At 45.1% G+C, this 18278-nt stretch overlaps 1 protein-coding gene and 1 long non-coding RNA gene across 2 annotated transcripts in view; one reads left to right on the top strand and one right to left on the bottom strand.

Moving 5' to 3' along the window:
* The window catches only part of ALDH5A1 (aldehyde dehydrogenase 5 family member A1), a 40368-nt gene extending 34658 nt beyond the window's left edge, over positions 1 to 5710 (top strand). Inside the window, exons 9-10 of the mRNA XM_035294772.3 lie at positions 925 to 983; positions 2316 to 5710. Of these exons, the coding sequence (XP_035150663.2) occupies positions 925 to 983; positions 2316 to 2521 (265 nt within the window). The 3' untranslated portion in view covers positions 2522 to 5710. The remainder of the gene's footprint in view (positions 1 to 924; positions 984 to 2315) is intronic.
* A 9575-nt stretch (positions 5711 to 15285) lies between these two features.
* LOC144582010 (uncharacterized) lies at positions 15286 to 16707 on the bottom strand. The gene is made up of 3 exons (XR_013533631.1): positions 16618 to 16707; positions 15757 to 15850; positions 15286 to 15401 (listed from the first exon to the last, which is right to left on the bottom strand). It is a non-coding gene; the product is annotated as an uncharacterized LOC144582010 (long non-coding RNA).
* Between the last annotated feature and the right edge of the window lie 1571 nt (positions 16708 to 18278).

Genomic DNA, 18278 nt, shown 5'->3' with positions numbered 1-18278 from the left:
TGCCCAGCCCCTCTTTGCAAGCCCTGCAGAGAGACAGCCGCTTCCTCTACTAGTAGATCTCCGAATTTGGAAATTGGCGTGCTTAGAACTTTCTGCCCCCAGTTACGATTCTGGAACAACAGAAAAATGCCACTGACATCTTATTCCTGAAATTAAGATTTTAAAGCTAGAAGGGATCGCACGGGCTTTGGTGCAGTCCCTCCTTTCAGAGAGGAGACTCCCAAGCGTCATGACATTGTTGAGTGGTGGAGGACACATCAGAGCCTGGCCCCAGCCTCTTCTGAACATTTTCCTTCTGCAACACCAGGCTGGCTTCTGAAGTCGTCATTACAATTTTTTTTTTTTTTTTTTTTTTTTTTTTTTTTTGAGACAGAGTCTCACTCTGTCACCCAGGCTGGAGTGCAGTGGTGCAATCTCGGCTCACCGCAACCTCCTGCCTCAGCCTCCCGAGTAGCTGGGATTACAGGCATGTGCCACCACGCCCAGCTAATTTTCTATTTTTAGTAGAGACAGGGCTTCTCTATGTTGGTCAGGCTGGTCTCAAAGCCCTGACCTCAGGTGATCCACCCACACTGGCCTCCCAGAGTGCTGGGATTACAGGGGTGAGCCACTGCACTAGGTCAGTAATCCTACTTTTGTTTAAAGGGATTTTGTTTGGTGTTCTGGTTGTCTCACAGTTACCTGCATGTTGGTCGGCTTTTGTCTTGTTCTCTTAGGAGCCAGTGTTGATTTGAGCAGGACAGCCCTGATCACTGACTTATCTCGGGGAATGGGGTTGCTTTTTTCTGCAATCTGCTCTTGGATCTCTTTGCAAAACTCTGATTTACTCCTTGTGATTATTTGGGAAACAAATCAGAAGAAAAGAAAACTGGCTTCCTTTCCTCTCCCCCTCACATATTTTATGCCCTATCTTAACTTTGGCAGATTCGATACAGAGGAGGAGGCTATTGCAATCGCCAACGCAGCTGATGTTGGGTTAGCAGGTAGGTGTTTGTCCTTGTCAACAACAGTCATAATTATTTTTCTCAAGCTCTTGCCAGATGTACCTTTTAAACCTCACCCTGGGTTTTGAGACAGAAGCTTCAATGAAGCATGTGTTTTGTTGCTTTCCAAGTGGCAGAATGGATTTGGATGTGTGCAGGTACCTGTTCGTTTGCCTTGACCCCATGATACCCATTTGGGGGCTCTCTAATTACAGTGTGGCCAGGGAGAGCTGTGGGGAGGAGAGAAGGCACACATTGTTCTACTTTTCTAGGTGAAGAACTGCACACATCTCAAAGTTCCATGTTCTCAGAGACTTAATGCCCAAAAATTCCAAGTGCCTTTTCTTCCCTTTTGCCTGGCTCCTTTAAGCCTGACAGAAGAGGAAGGGCATCAGCACAGAGCATCAGGGATAGTGAAAGGGGTGAAGATGGTGTTTGCAGCGGTGCCTCACTGCTGGCTCCCATTCCTGTAGTTTGGAGATGGTCCAGGTGGCCACTGCATGTACTCTGTAACCCTGAGAAAATTATGTCGTAGCATCCACAGCAGGCGAAGTACTGCAGAAAATACAAACACAAGATACCACTACAGCTCTACAGAAGCTTCTCTAGCTGTAAAAGAACCACTTATACCAAGAGGAACGATAAGCATGCCATGGGGCCCCACAGAGTTATCATAAAGCTGGAGTAAGATGTGTGCACAAGGACTTGTAACCCTCAGTTCAACGTTTGTCTCTTCCTTCTCAATGGGAGGATGGTGGAGGAAGACGTACCCTCAACTAGGTTATAAATGATGGGCAGGATTCTGGTTGTGCAGAAATTGTAGGAGAGAGATTCTGGGCAGAGGGCACCAAGGGAGTTCAGAAGCAAGGTAAAAAGGGTGAGGAGGATCTGGCCGACAGGTGTGGAGAGGACGGCTGGTGACTGCAGTAATGGAAGGTGATGCCAGAAATGTTGGGTGAAACTCTTGGTGGGGAGAGGGTGTTGAATACCTGCTGAGGAATCTAACCTTATTTTATAATCAGGAGTCATAGCAAAAGGCTTGGGCAAAAATGTCACGTGGGAGGAAATCGAACGTGTGCAGAGTGGACGGAATAGTAGAAAACAGGAAGAAGGTTTTGATAGGAAATCGTGAGAGTACAGTTGAAGCAAGAGGTGACATTCAAAGGTTTTGACGTGAAGAAGTGGACAAGACCCCCTGGGATTTTATATGGGAGCAGGGAAGATTCTCGGCCCCGGTGATGGGACGGAGTCATCAGGGGTGCCCTCATGTTTGGCCATGTTATCGTTAGTGACTACTCTAAATGCCGTTCACGTCTTTTATCCCGATGCCAGGCTATTTTTACTCTCAGGACCCAGCCCAGATCTGGAGAGTGGCAGAGCAGCTGGAAGTGGGCATGGTTGGCGTCAACGAGGGACTGATTTCCTCCGTGGAATGCCCTTTCGGTGGAGTGAAGCAGTCTGGGCTTGGGCGAGAGGGGTCTAAGTACGGTATCGATGAGTACCTGGAACTCAAGTATGTGTGTTACGGGGGCTTGTAGGATTCTTTGGTTCTTTAAAAAAAGTTCAAAGGAGGCTTACCTACATACATAGGTACGTGCCATCCGTTATTTTAAACGAAGTAGTAGGTTTTCAGAGTTGTGAATTTTTCAAAACTCATCCAGTCCTCGTAATCTTACCCCTGCCCTTAACCTAACTAGGGACCAAGACGTGCCACGTGCCTGTGGCTGCAGACTTCAGGAGAACCAGCACTGGGTGTACAGAATGAGACCCTGGCTCCCCAGTGCGGCCTGGGCTGCCTGAGAGTAGGCACAGCGAGGGCAGAACAGCCCCTCCGCCGTCACAAAGGCTTGATCACTGCCTGGGCAGTGGCACAGTTATCCCCCACGTGGCTACAGAATATGGGCCCAGAGCAACTTGAAGGAGACCCTTGCCTGTGACTGGCAGGCAGGTGGGAGGCACAGCACCCCTCCCCGGCATCTGCCAGCTCAGCACCTAAGACAGAGAAGCGCATTGCGGGTGTTGTGGCAGTTTTGACTAAGCCATCTTTCAAAGACAGTAAATGGTATGGAATTGTCTGTGCTTCTGAGAGACATGAAGGAGCACCTCTCCCTATTCCTGAACCAGTTTTTTACTTGACGTCTTTATTATCCTAAATTTACTGCTGAATTCTATTTTCATTTCTGTCCCCTTTGCCACTTCGTTTCCCTTCCTTAAGGACGTGAGCTCAAGTGAAAAGCAAAGAATAGCAGGAGCCGCTCTACGGGATGGAAGGGAGGCATGCAGGGGCGCGGCCTGCGGGATGGAAGGGAGGCATACAGGGGCTTGTCACCTGGGGCCTGTGTGCAGCACCTTCCGCCCCACGCGTACAGTGGAGGTTCTGTACAGACCTTACTTAGCTCCCTTCGATATTGTGAGCCAGAGAGAAAGTAAAAGTACCGCTCAAAAAAGTGAAAATTCTAAGGATGTACAAGAGCCATTGTTATGAGCAGCACTGCCCAGCCCTTTTTTGCTTACTGGCAATGGCTTTGCCAAGATGGGAGGAGGCTGATGCCCACCTGCCCACCCACCTGTGCCTGAATAAATGGCTTTCACCTGCAGCCTGTTCCTTCCGTCCTGGTGTGGTGCTGCTCCCTCACCTCCAAAAGAGCAAAAAGCACTGTCACCACAGTCAGCTCACAAGGGAAAGAATTTCTGTAACTGTCAGTGCAGTTTGTAGCAGGGCACAAGCCCCTGAATTTCAGGCACCTTTGATCTAGCAAGAGTTTTTACAGCTCATCATTCAAATAGCACACAAGAAACAAAAGCCCCTGTGACTGGTGTTGCCTCTCACGTTGAACGAAAGACTCTGTAATCTTAAACAGATGTAAATCCAATTAAGAAAACTCTAAGCTCTTCTAGACATGCCTCTTAGCCACATAAGAATAAAGGTAATTCCTGGCCAGGTAGGTAGGTGGAGATGAAGCACCTCCCTTTCCCCATCTTTGTCTGTGTAGACTCCACGTACGTCCTCTGGTTATTCTGGGTCGTAAAAGGAAAATGTGAATGAAAGTAGAGCTAGATGCAGTTACTCCTGACCTGCACCTAGGATTTAACATCCCTCGCTGAGCCACCGGGAAGCTGTGGTTGAGTAAAGGTCTGGCAAGTCCCTGCGCACACAGGGAGCCGCGTGGCACCTGGCCTGGGGTGTACCAGCCACCTCCCCAAGGAGAAGCAAGAGCTGAAATTCCTCTCCTCGTGGCAAGGCCCTGGCCTGTCAAGATCACATACTCAGTCAGCATTTTGCTCTTTATTTGTAGAGTTTTTCGGTGGTTTTATATAACATTCTAATTACTTATGATTTAGGTATATCCATCCTTTTTCTATTAAGAATACAAATGCTCCAATGTTATTTTCTGTAAGTCTGGATTACTAACGCTGAGCTGTGTGCAGGAATACTTCCTAATTCATTTTTAACAGTGTAAGCTAGTAGATTCTTTAGTCGGGTGGCAGATTTTGAGTCTGCCTGCATGTTTGGCTCAGGGGTTCATAAATTGAGGGCCAGGGACTCATTGTAATCTCCTTGTCCATTTTGTAATTAGAGGAACTAGCTTATTGTTTAGTAAAATGGTCCCTGTTTGTGGGAAGCAGGGGAAGTGTTTTTAACTGAACATTTTGTTGTTTTTTAAAGTGCCCATACGTGATGGGATTTATAAATAAATATATTGCACAACATGGACTAGAAAAGAACCATCAGATCAGGGGTGGGCAAACTATGGCCCACAAAGCAGATCTGGCCTGACACCTGTTTTTTTGTACAACCCGTGAGCTAAGATTGGTTTAAATGTTTTCAAATGATTGTGCAGAAAATCAAAAGAAGAACAATATTTCATGGCACCTGAAAATCCTATGGAGTTCAGATTTCAGTGTGCATTAGCCACGGCTCTTCATTCACGGTGCGGGCCGGGCCTGCTTTCTTGGCAGAGTTGAATCTGTTGGGAGAAGGACAGTATAGCCTGCAAAGCCTCTAATGTTTACTGCTCGTCTCCTTAAAGAAAACATGTGTCCGCTCCTGATCCAGACCAGGAGGGAGATAGACCTTTCTTGCGTTTATCAGGCGTTATTTCATTTTACTGGACACCTCCTGTGAAGAAGGTACTTTTCCAGCATTGCTTCCACGAATTCCCAGAGGAACCTCCCAGCAACGATAACGCAGATGAAATTAGCCGCATAACAAGAGTCTATTGGCCTTGAAAAAACAGTTCCCCTTGAACTTCCTCCAGCTATGCTGGGATTCTCATTAAAGAGCTGATCTGCTTCTGTTTATCCATTTCAGTGGCTTTTAAATACGATTTTAAGTGAAGTGCTGTTTGTTTATTCTACTAAAGAGACGCGGCAGAAGCAAAAATCAGAAGCAAATGTGAGCAAATCTGCTTTACTGTTAACTTCAGTTACACACTTGAAGTTGTGCCACATGACTTCTTCCTCTAAAGACAGGAGCCTAGTGTTTTAATCACCCATGTGCAGCTATTTTAAGTCGCATTTTACTTGAATAATACTGACGCTGTCATTGTTCCATGCCGTACTTTGTGGGATAAAAATTAGGAATGAGTATGGTGAGGTATTTATAAAGTTTTGCTTTTTAAACATGTGGACGTAACCTATTTTTCTAGTTTCTGACAATTGTGTGTTGCAGTGTCTAGCCTGCAGACAGAGTGGAGTGTGCAGATAATAAATGTTGTATGAACAAACTTTCCTCTCCCGGTGTTAAGGTCTCTGGCTGTGCTTTTTCTCCCTGCTTGGTGATCGTGTGAGTTTTTACTGGATGATATTACACCAGTTTGCATTTGTGTAAATAGCACTTCCTCCCCAGAGAGCCATCATCAGTCAGTCCCTCCGGGAAGGAGCTGAGCCGTCATCAGTCAGTCCCTCGGGGAAGGAGCTGAGCCGTCATCAGTCAGTCCCTCAGGGAAGGAGCTGGCATGTGAAACTATGAACCCAGAACCCAGAGAAGGGCCTGTCCACGGTATGTGCTCATAGAATGCTTGCTAAGCTGAACCAAGAATTTACCCAGTTGCAGAGGTGGCGGTCACAGAAAGGGGTCTAGTCCAGCCATCCAGCTGTCACAGATTGGCCTATCTCTCTCTCGTACATGCTCCACTGTTATCCATTATATACCTTTTTTTAATCTGTTTTTTTTTGTTTGTTTCTTTGTTTGTGTTGGTCTTTGAGATGGAGCATCACTGTGTCGCCCAGGCTGGAGTGCAGGGACACGATCTTGGCTCACTGCAACCTCTGCTTTCCAGGTTTAAGCAATTCTTCTGCCTCAGCCTCCTGAGAAGCTGGGATTACAGGTGTCTACCACCATGCCAGGCTAATTTTTGTATTTTTAGCAGAGATGGGGTTTGGCCACGTTGGCCAGGCTGGTCTCAAACTTCTGACCTCAAGTGATCCACCCACCTTGGCCTCCCAGAGTGCTGGGATTACAGGTGTGAGCCACCACACCCAGCCTGTGTTTTTAAAGTATAGAAAAGTATGAGGGAGAAACTTTCTGAAACCCTGCTATCCAGATATAATCACTGTTCATTATTTTAGCAATATGTATTTTTATCCAGCGTTCATTTATATTTTAAGGAATTTCATGTGAGGCCAGGCACAGTGGCTTACACCTGTAATCTCAACACTTTGGGAGGCGAAGCCGGGCAGATCACTTGAGGCCAGGAGTTTGACACCAACCTGGCCAACATGGTGAAACCCCATCTCCACTAAAAATACAAAAAAATTAGCCAGACATGGTGGTGCATGCCTGTAATCCCAGCTACTCAGGAGACTGAGGCAGGAGAATCACTTGGACACAGTAGGTGGAGGTTGCAGTGAGCCAAAATCTCACCACTGCAGTCCAGCCTGGGTGGCAGGGTAAGATTCTGTCTCAAAAAAAAAAAAACCCAAAAAAGGAAATTTCATGTGGCCTCACTGAACCTCAAATTGTATCAGGAAGCCTTTAACAAAGGTAGGATCTTCACCAGAAGAAAGAACGGTGTCACTAGACACACGTTTCCTTTTGTTAGTCCATTTATTTTATGTATTTCTTTTATCCTGCTTTTGACTTTTAAAATTATTTTGTTACCAGGAGAAACTATCCAGTTACTTCTCTATGTGTGGGTTTTTTACATGCTAGACCTAAGCCTCTGCTTAGAGGGAAATGTATGGTCATCTTCCTCGTATTTCTTTCACTAATTATCATTACATATTCACTTGTTATAGCTTCTTCATCTCCCATTTAGCTTACAACACATTAAAAAGCAAATTAGTGTGTTTTTTAAATCAAGTATGGGAAATCTGTAATCCATCACATAAACAGAACCACATGATTATCTCAACAGATGCACAAAAGGCCTTTGACAAAATTCAACAGCCCTTCATGCTAAAAACTCTCAATAAACTAGGTGTTGATAGAAAATATCTCAAACTAATAAGGGCTATTTATGACAAATCCACAGCCAATATCATACTGAATGGGCAAAAGCGGGAAGCATTTCCTTTGAAAACCAGCACAAGACAAGGATACCCTCTCTCACCACTCCTATTCAACATAGTATTGGAAGTTCTGGCCAGGGCAATCAGGCAAGATAAAGAAATAAAGAGCATTCAGTTAGGAAAAGAGGAAGTCAAATTGTCTCTATTTGTAGATGACATGATTTTATATTTCGAAGACCCCATCATCTCAGCCCCAAATCTCCTTAACCTGATAAGCAACTTCAGCAAAGTCTCAGGATACAAAATCAATGTGTAAAAATCACAAGCATTCCTGTACACCAATGACAGAGAGCCAAATCATGAGTGAACTCCCATTCACAATTGCTACAAAAAGAATAAAATAGGAATACAACTAACAAGGGATGTGAAGGACCTCTTCGAGAAATACAAACCACTGCTCAAGGAAACAAGAGAGAACACAAACAGATGGAGAAACATTCCCCACTTATTGTTAGGAAGGATCACTATCATGAAAATGGCCAGACTGCCCAAAGTAACATAGATTCAATGCTATCCCTATTAAGCTACCATTGACTTTCTTCACGGAATTGGAAAAAACCACCTTAAACTTCATATAGAACCATAAACGAGCCCACATAGCCAAGACAGTCATAAGCAAAAAGAAACAAAGCTGGAGGCAGCATGCTACCTGACTTAAACTATACTACAAGGCTACAGTAACCAAAACAGCACAGTACTGGTACCAAAACAGAGATACAGATCAATGAAACAGAACAGAGGCCTCAGAAATAATGCCACATACCTACAACCATCTGATCTTTGACAGACCCGGCAGAAACAAGCAATGGGGAAAGGATTCCCTATTTAATAAATGGTGTCGGAAAAACTGGCTAGCCATATGCAGAAAGCTGAAACTGGATCCTTTCCTTACACCTTATTCAAAAATTAACTCTAGATGGAGTAAAGATTTAAACAGAAGACCTAATACCATAAAAACCCTAGAAGAAAACCTAGGAATACCATTCAGTACATAGGCACTGGTAAGGACTTCATGACTAACACACCAAAAGCAATGGCAACAAAATTTAAAATAGACAAATGGGATTAAACTAAAGAACTTCTCTACAGCAAAAGAAACTATCATTAGAGTGAACTGGCAACCAACAGAGTGGGAAAAAATTTTTGCAATCTACCCATCTGACAAAGGGCTAATATCCAGAATCTACAAAGAACTTCAATTTACAAGAAAAAAAAACAACCTCATCAAAAAGTGGGCAAAGGATATGAACACTTCTCAAAGGAAGATATTTGTGCAGCCGCCAACAAATATGAAAAACAGCTCGTCATCACCGATCATTAGAAAAATGCAAATCAAAACCACATTATGATAACATCTCAAGCCAGTTAGAACGCAGAACGGCAATCATTAAAAACTAAGGAGACAGCCGATGCTGGAGAGGATGTGGCATTGGCAGTACTTACACATGAACAGAAATGGGTTTGGAAACTGGTAAGGATTTACCTATAAGCCATTCATTGTATCAGCTACCTTGGAAGGATTTGCCACAATTTATTATTTTTTTTTTTCTGAACAGGGTTTCACTGTGCCACCCAGGCTGGAGTGCAGTGGCGAGACCATGGCTCACTGCAGCCTTGACCCCCTGGGCTCAAGCAGGCCTCTCAACTCTGACTCCCGAATAGCTGAGACCACAGGCACATGCCACCACACCCAGTTAATTTTTCTTTTATTTTTTGTACAGTCAGGGTGTCGCTGTGTTGCCCAGACTGGTCTCAAACTTCTGGGTTCAAGCCATCCTCCCACCTCAGCCTCCCAAAGTACTGGGATTACGGGAGGGCACCATTGTAGCCAGCCCTCATCATCATTTAGAACACAGACAACACCCTGCCCAGTGGTTTAGTGGATGGGTGTTTTTGCAAATGTCTCACGTTATACAATCACATATTGCTCAACAACAGATACACAGTGAGAAATGCGTCGTCAGGTGATGTTGTCCTTGTACAAACATCACAGATGTTCATCATATGATGTGTGACATCAGAAATGTCAGACAAACCCGGATGGTACAGCCTCATACACACCTAAGCTGTTCCGTCTAGCCTCATACACACCTAAGCTGTTCCGTCTAGCCTCATACACACCTAAGCTGTACAGTCTAGCCTCTTACACACCTAAGCTGTATGGTCTAGCCTCTTACACACCTAAGCTGTATGGTCTAGCCTCTTACACACCTAAGCTGTATGGACTAGCCTCATACACGCCTAAGCTGTACGGTCTAGCCTCATACATGCCTAAGCTGTACGGTCTAGCCTCATACACACCTAAGCTGTACGGTCTAGCCTGTTGCTCCTAGGCTATAAACCTGCACAGCATGGTACTGTACTGAATACTATAGGCAGTTGTAAGACAATGGCAAATATTTATGTATCTAAACATGGGAAAGGTACAGTAAAAATCGGTTATGAAAGATTAAAAAACTACACTTGTATAAATAAGGCGCTTACCATGAATGGAGCTTGCAGAACTGGAAGCTGCTCTGGGTGAGTAATTTAGTGAGTGGTGAGTGAATGTGAAGGCCTAGGACACCACTGTACACCACTGTAGACTTTATAAACACTCTACACCTAGGCTACACTACATTTATTAAATAATGTTTTTCTGACTGGGTGCGGTGGCTCACACCTGTAATCCCAGCACTTTGGGAGGCCAAGGCAGGTGGATCACGAAGTTAGGAATTTGAGACCAGCCTGGACAACATGGTGAAGCCTCGTCTATACCAAAACTAAAAAAGTTAGCCAGGCGTGGTGGCACATACCTGCAATCCCATCTACTCAGGAGGCTGAGGCAGGGGAATCGCTTTAACCCAGGAGGCAGAGTTTGCAGTGAGCCAAGATTGGGCCACTGCACTCCAGCCTGGGCAACAGAGCAAGACACCATCTCAAAAAATAATATTTTTCTTTCTTCAATAAACCTTAGCTTACTGTAAATTTTTACTCTCTAAACTTAAAATGTTTTAACTTTTTGACTCTTACGATCACACTTAGCTTAAAGCACAAACTAATTGCACAACTATATAAAAAGATATTCTTTATATCCTTGTTTTCATATTTTAAATTTTTAAAAAAATTTTTTTGTTGGCTGGGCGTGGTGGCTCAAGCCTGTAATCCCAGCACTTTGGGAGGCCGAGGCAGGTGGATCACGAGGTCAAGAGATCGAGACCATCCTGGTCAACATGGTGAAACCCCGTCTCTACTAAAAATACAAAAATTAGCTGGGCATGGTGGCACGCGCCTGTAATCCCAGGTATTCAGGAGGCTGAGGCAGGAGAATTGCCTGAACCCAGGAGGTGGAGGTTGCGGTGAGCTGAGATGGTGCCATTGCACTCCAGCCTGGGTAACAAGAGTGAAACTCCATCTCAAAAAAAAAAAAATTTCACACACTTTTACTGAATCCCTACTGCTAATCAGACACTGTACTAGATGCTAAAAAATAGGAACAGTAGACTACATAGAGAGGTTTGATTTTAAAAAGAGAGAAAATGAAGGAAATCTTACATTAAAACTACGGATTCTCTTTCAAATTTGAAAAAGACAAATTTAGGTCACAAAGTTCTGTTTTAAGAAATAATTTGGCTGGGTGCGGTGGCTCACGCCTGTAATCCCAGCACTTTGGGAGGCCGAGGCGGGTGGATCACGAGGTCAAGAGATCGAGACCATCCTGGTCAACATGGTGAAACCCCGTCTCTACTAAAAATACAAAAAATGAACTGGGCATGGTGGCATGTGCCTGTAATCCCAGCTAGTCAGGAGGCTGAGGCAGGAGAATTGCCTGAACCCAGGAGGCGGAGGTTGCGGTGAGCCGAGATAGCGCCATTGCACTCCAGTCTGGGTAACAAGAGCGAAACTCCGTCTCAAAAAAAAAAACAAAACAACTTTTTTGTTAAAAACTAAGACATAATTACACACATTAGCCTAGGCCTACAAAGGGTAAGGTTCATGGATATCCACCTCCTCATCTTGTCCTGCTGGAAGGTTTTCAGGGGCAATAACACTCAGGGACAGCTGGGCTCGGTGACTCTTGCCTATAATCCCAGCACTTCAGGAGGCTGGGGCAGGCAGATCACTTGAGCCCAGGAATTCAAGGCCAGCCTGGGCAACATGGCAAAACCGTGTCTCTACAAAAAAATACAAAATTTAGCCAGGCATGGTGGCGCACATCTGTCATCTCAGCTACTGAGGCAGCCGAGGTGGGAGGATCGCTTGAGCCTGACAAGTCAGTGCTTCAGTGAGCCATGACTGCTCCACTGCACTCCAGCCTGGGTGACAGGGTGAGACCCTGACTCACACAAAAAAAAAAAAAACAAAAAAAAAAAAAACCGCATGAAGCCAGGATAACAATGGCATCTTCTGGAACACTTCCTGAAGGACCAACGTGAGGTTGTTAGGAGCTATGACACATCAGAAATATGCCTGTGGTAGCCTGCTTGGTTTCTTTTTTCATCACAGATTTGCTTGTAAGCAGATAATGCACAAAGAACACTGCTCTATTAATGAAACCCTTTTGGTATTGAGGGGCCCATGTTTTCAAAAATTTTTAAAGCAGTTACTGAGATGTGCAGAAACTTCTCAACTCTTCACTGTGAATTTTCATGGGGATTCTTTTTCTTCTCCTGCAGTTTTTCCTTCCTTGCCTCTTCTTCAGGTATGTGTTCCTGTTCCAGTTCCAACAGCTTCTCATTAGTCAGTTCCTCCGGAACCACCTGTAGGAGCCCCTCAGTGTCATCGTCCTCCGCCCCCAGGTTAAAATAGTTTGCCATCTCAACTGCAGCCTTGATGGTTTTTGCACCGTCCTTGTCCTTGGCAAACGCTTGGAAGTCATGGATGAACCTCTTGAGTGTCTTCTTCCAGATGTCATTTATACAATCCTTGGTGACACCACCCCAAGCCCGAGCAAGGGTCCCGATGGAGTCATAGATGGAACCCTTTCAGAACTGCATCAGCGTCTTCTCCAGTGGTTTTCTTGTTGCAGCAATAGCCTGAGCAAGGGTTCTCCTCTGGCAGTGGGCCTTAAAAACTGCTGTAACCCCTCAACCCATTGGTTGGTAGTCGGTAATTTCTCGTTTCAAGATTAGTCACTTGACGTGGCCTCTTACCGGCAACAGTAGCCATGGGTTTTGTATGCTCAGGGACCATGGTGAGCAAAGCAACAGAAGATGAAATCCAGCACAAGAGAAAATAATGCAATCAAGAGACACAGCAAGCCAGACATTTATGAGGCTAGTGCTGGTATAACCCGACATTCTTTTGTTTTGTTTTTGAGACAGGGTCTCACTGTGTCATCTAGGCTGGAGTGCAGCGGCACCATCGTGGCTCACTGCCGCCTTGACCTCCCGGGCTCAAGCGATCCTCCTACCTCAGCCTCCCGAGTACCTGAGACTACAGGCACAGGCCACCACATGCATCTAACCTTTTTAAACATGTTTTTTATAGACATGGGGTCTCACCACGTTGTCCTGGGCCCAAGCAATCCTCCAGCCTCAGCCTTCCAAAGTGCTGGGATTATAGGAGTGGACCACTGCGCCCAGCATACTGTTTTACAGTAAACGTTTTTTATATGTAGAAGGGGCACACTCACATTGGAAAGTGCAGTATAATAAATACAGGAACCAGCAGCATGGTCATTTATGATCAAGTATTAAATACTGTTCACAACTGTATGTGCTATGCTCTTATACAACTGGGAATGCAGATCTGTTTACACCAGCATCGTTGCAGACAGGTGAGTGACGCATTGGGCTGCATGGACCTTACCATGGCTACGTCACTAGGTGACAGGAACTTTTCAGCTCCATTATCCTCTCATGGGACTGTAAGTCGTATATGCAGTCCATCATTGACAGAAACATCACTATGCCTGGCATCACTGTGTAAACCTAAGTGCTCTCTTCCTGCTATGATAAAATCTCAGTCCTGCAATGTGCAGTGTTCGTGCCAAGGGCTTGAGACAGCAGCGTGACTTGCCCCATCTTGGCTGCTGGACCTATCTGCACTCCCCCATCTCGAGGGCTGTCGAGCTGAGACAAAGGCCGCGGGCTGAGTCACTGAGGCAAAAATAGAATGCAAAGCAAAGGTCTGCAGTTTATGAGGACATTGTGCTGTCTGCTTTCATGTCCCCATCAGTCTCTGCGTAAGCAATAAACTTGCTACAATTGAGATGCCTAAGAGGGACAAGAGACCCCTGCCCATATTTTCCCTGGAGCTAAGCCTTTGTTCTACCTCCTGATGGAAAACAGGATTAACAAGCCACCTTAAGGGCACCATTGTTTGCTTGCACTGTGTATCTTTGAAAAACATAAACTGCTTTGTAAACTATTATCACAAGCCCCCTTAAACTGCTTTGTGACCACTTATCACAAGCCCCTGATAACTATTTTTTATGGAGTTTTTATTTCCTTTCTGTTTACCCCTTTTCTGCTGAGATAAAGTAAATGTAACAACAAAAAAGGCATAAAAGCTGTAACCCACAAGAATAAACTTGCTGCGTTTTGACTATAAGTTACACAGACCTCCAGACTCCGCTTTACTTTTTTCTTTCACTTCCGCGCACTCTCCCCCTCAGGTTGAACGAGACATCTACGTTGGCGGTCTTGGGGACTCCCGCAGGTCGGTAGCCCCCCAGCAGACGTGCCGGACCCCCGACACTGCAACCTGGGTTCATCTCTTTAGAATGGAGGTGAGAATACTCTCCATGTAGGCTTCAAATAAAGGAAGCTTTGCCGCTGACTAATCTCAACTCAAAAAGAGAGGCTCCAGGGACCAGTTAATTGTAGGAAATGGTGACTTTGCTTTTTTTTCCTTTCCTACCTTTCTTCCTGATTTTAATGGAAATGCTTTTCTTATTTCACTGTTGACCATATGAGTCTGGCCTTTCCTCCTCAACATCTTTTAACAATTTTGAAATGATTATAAATTCATATAAGTTGCAAAGATAATGCAGAGTCTCGTGTTCCCTTCACCCAACGGTTTGCTTATTACCTATGTAATACAGTATCAAATTTAGAGACAGGTTTCTCTATGTTGGCCAGGCTGGTCTGGAACTCCAGACCTCAGGTGATCTGCCTGCCTTGGCCTCCCAAAGTGCTGGGATTACAGGCATGAGCCACTGTGCCCAGCCTCAATTTCACTCGTTTTTCTGTGCACTCTTGTATGTGAGTCTATATAGCTCTATCCCATTTTATCACCTCAATAGGTAGGTTTATGCAGGCACCACCTGAATCAAGATAGAGAACTGTTTCCTCTCTCCCTGGGAAATCTCTTGCAGTATCTCTTCATAACTGACTTTGAAAGTAACTTGGCAAGATTGGTTGCTTTTTTAAACTTTCATTTCACTATAATATACAAAAAAAGGATACATATTTCAGGAAGTGAACAGCTCAGTGAATTCTCAGAAACAACGCACTCTATAACCAGCACCAGAACAATGAAATACTACCAGTCCCTGTTAGTGGCCCCTTCTGAAATGACTGTTTCTCAGTGAAGTCACCAAGGCTACAGGTCTTTCTTATTGGTTTTGAGGACTTAATGTTGGGAAACATCTCAATTTTCCTCTAAGATCAACAGGATAATACTTCACTTTGGGAACCTTTAAAGCAAGACTTTTATGCTAAGCCTTAGGCTGATTAAGTTGCCTGTGCATATTAGTTTGCATTGCTGTAACAAAATACCAGACTGGGTGGCTTAAGCAAAGATGTTTATTTTCTCAGAGTTCTGGATGCCAGAAGACCAAGATCAAGGTGTCAGCGGGTTTGCTTTCTCCTGACGCCCCTCATCTTGGCCTGTAGATGGCTGCCTTCTTGCCATGTCCTCTCACGATCTTTCCTCTGTGTCTGTGTGCCCCTGATGTCTCTCTGCAGGTCCTAATCTCTCCTAACAAGAAAACCAGTTGAAGCCAGGCGCAGTGGCTCAAGCCTGTAATCACAGCACTTTGGGAGGCTGAGGTGAGCGGATCACAAGATCAGGAGTTCAAGACCAGCCTGGCCAACATGATGAAATCCCATCTCTACTAAAAATACAAAAATTAGCTGCACATGGTGGCGTGTGCCTGTAGTCTCAGCTACTCAGGAGGCTGAGGCAGGAGAACTGTTTGAACCCAGGAGGTGGAGGTTGCAGTGAGCCAAGATGGTGCCACTGCACTCCAGCCTGGGTGACAGAGTAAGACTCTATCTAAAAAAAAAAAAGAAAAGAAAAGAAAGAAAACCAGTTGATTTGAATTAGGATTCACCTTAATGGCCTCATTTTACTCATTTTAACTTAATCACCTCTTCAAAGGTTCTGTCTCCAAACACATCTGAGGTACTGGGGGTTAGAGCTTCAACCTATGAATTTTGAAGTAACAGAATTAATTTAGTTGGCTGGGCAACACACCTGTAATCCCAGCACTTTGGGAGGCCGAGGTGGGTGGAGCATTTGAGGCCAGGAGTTCAAGACTAGCCTTGCCAACATGGTGAAACCCAGTCTCTACTAAAAATATAAAAAGTAGCCGAGTGTGGTGGCACACATCTGTAATCCCAGCTACTCAGGTGGCTGAGGCACAAGAATCACTTAAACTAGGAGGCGGAGGTTGCAGTAAGTGCGATTGTACCACTGTACTCCAGCCTGGGCGGCAGAGACACTCTCCCTCAATAAATAAAAATGTCTTTAGTTTCAGTAATGGAAGGTCATCATTGTTGAGATTATAAAGATTTGGCTCCTTCACTTAGCTTCGCATTTGCTCTCTCAGTAAACTAATGCAGAACTCAGGATTGAAGATGACACAGGAGCCACTTAATTAGTTTAACTACAATGCCCCATTCCCATTCTCAATACCACAACCAGCATTTTCCTCAGCAGAATTATGGGAACAAATGTGAACTTGAAAGAGCTAATCCTTTAAGATAAATCCACAGTGGTTAACTGGGCCTAAATTTAAAATAGACCTAAGTGGGACATCCCCCCCCACACACACACACACACACTGTAGCTCACACCTGTAATCTCAACACTTTGGGAGGCAGAGGCAGGTGGATCACATGAGCAGAGGGGTTTGAGACCAGCCTGGACAGCTTTGTGAGACCCTCATCTCTACAAAAAAAGTAGCCCCCACCTGTAGTCCCCAGTAGTCAGGAAGCTGAGAGGTGAGAGGATCACTTCAGCCTGGGACGTCCATGTTGCAGTGAGCCATGATGGCATCACTGCACTCCAGCCTAGGTGACAGAGTGAGATCCTGTCTCAAACAATCAAAAACACCTAAGTGATTATTTGCTAACTAGATGTCACACACATGCTCTGAGTTCCCCAAAAACCCACACATTGGTTCAGGTGAGCTCTGGAGTCCCCAAATTGAACGAATCAATCAGAGCTTACCTGCCTTAACCAATCAGGGCTCAGCTGTATCAACCAACCAGAACGCAGCTACACTGACCAATCAGAACTAAGCAAGTTTCACTCCATTTACATATGGACCTGACTGGAAACCTGGGTGGAATTTTGCTGTAACTCCAGAACCCTTGCTTTGCGTTTTGAAACACATCTGTTTTACACAGAAGGCTGTATCTCTGTGGTTTGGAAGCTGTTCATGCAATAAAGTCTCTTTCCTTCATATTCTTTTTCAGAGAACTTCTGTTCACAGTTGCTAAAGGAGTGAGTTAAAATAGCCTGGAAAGGAAGGGCCTTGTTTGAGGGTAGCTCCACACGGTACTACTATACATGAAACTCTGAAAATACAAGCTGATCTCTAGTGATTGCCAAGGGAGAGGGGGATTACAAAGAGCCACGAGGAAACGTTTATGGGTAATTACACTTGTTCAGCTGTTTACTGTGGTCATGGTTTCACAGATATGCACATACATCAAAACTGTACTATGTGCAGTTTAAATTTTTTATTGCGTTTTCGGTTTTGGGTACATGTGAAGAACATGCAAGATAGCTGCATAGGTACACACGTGGCAGTGTGATTTGCTGCCTTCTTCCCCTTCACCTATATCTGGCATTTCCCCCCATGCTATCTCTCCCAACTCCCCACCCCATGCTGTCCCTCCCCCATTTCCCCCCAACAGACCCCAGTGTGTGATGCTCCCCTCCCTGTGTCCATGTGTTCTCATTGTTCAACACCCGCCTGTGAGTGAGAACATGCGGTGTTTGGTTTTCTGTTCTTGTGTCAGTTTGCTGAGGATGATGGTGGTGCACTTTAAGTGAATTATACCTCGATCTGCCTTTCCTGAGACAGGGTCTCATTCTGTCACCCAGGCTAGAGTACCGTGGCCTGATCTCTGCTCACCACCCCCAGGGCTCAAGCAATCCTCCCACCTCAGTCTCCTGAGTAGCTAGGACTACAGGCATGCATCACAATGCCCAGCTAAATTTTTTTGTGTGTTTTTGTAGAGACAGGGTTTGGCCATGTTGCTCAGGCTGGTCTTGAACTCCTGGACTCAAGTGATCCACCCACCTTGGCCTCCCAAAGTGCTGGGATTACAAGCATGAGCCACCATGGCCAGCCCTCAATATGCTATTTTTTAAAATGGCTTTATTACTGATAAGAGCTAGATTAGAGGATGCAGTATAAGTATACTCTCCCCAAAATCTAGTCACCCTACCACACTGCAGGCCTTCTAGTACTAGGGATAGACCTCCTGTTAACAGCAGAAAGCTGGCCAGGTGCAGTGGCTCACACCTATAATCCCAGCACTTAGGGAGACCAAGGCAGGTGGATCATGAGGTCAGGAGTTCAAGACCAGCCTGATCAAGTTGGTAAAACCCTCTCTCTAC

The sequence above is a fragment of the Callithrix jacchus genome, chromosome 4 (genome assembly GCF_049354715.1).
Source record: "Callithrix jacchus isolate 240 chromosome 4, calJac240_pri, whole genome shotgun sequence".
Taxonomy (NCBI): domain Eukaryota; kingdom Metazoa; phylum Chordata; class Mammalia; order Primates; family Cebidae; genus Callithrix; species Callithrix jacchus.
Note: the sequence above shows the minus strand (reverse complement) of the source record. Positions and strands in the feature narration are given on the sequence as shown.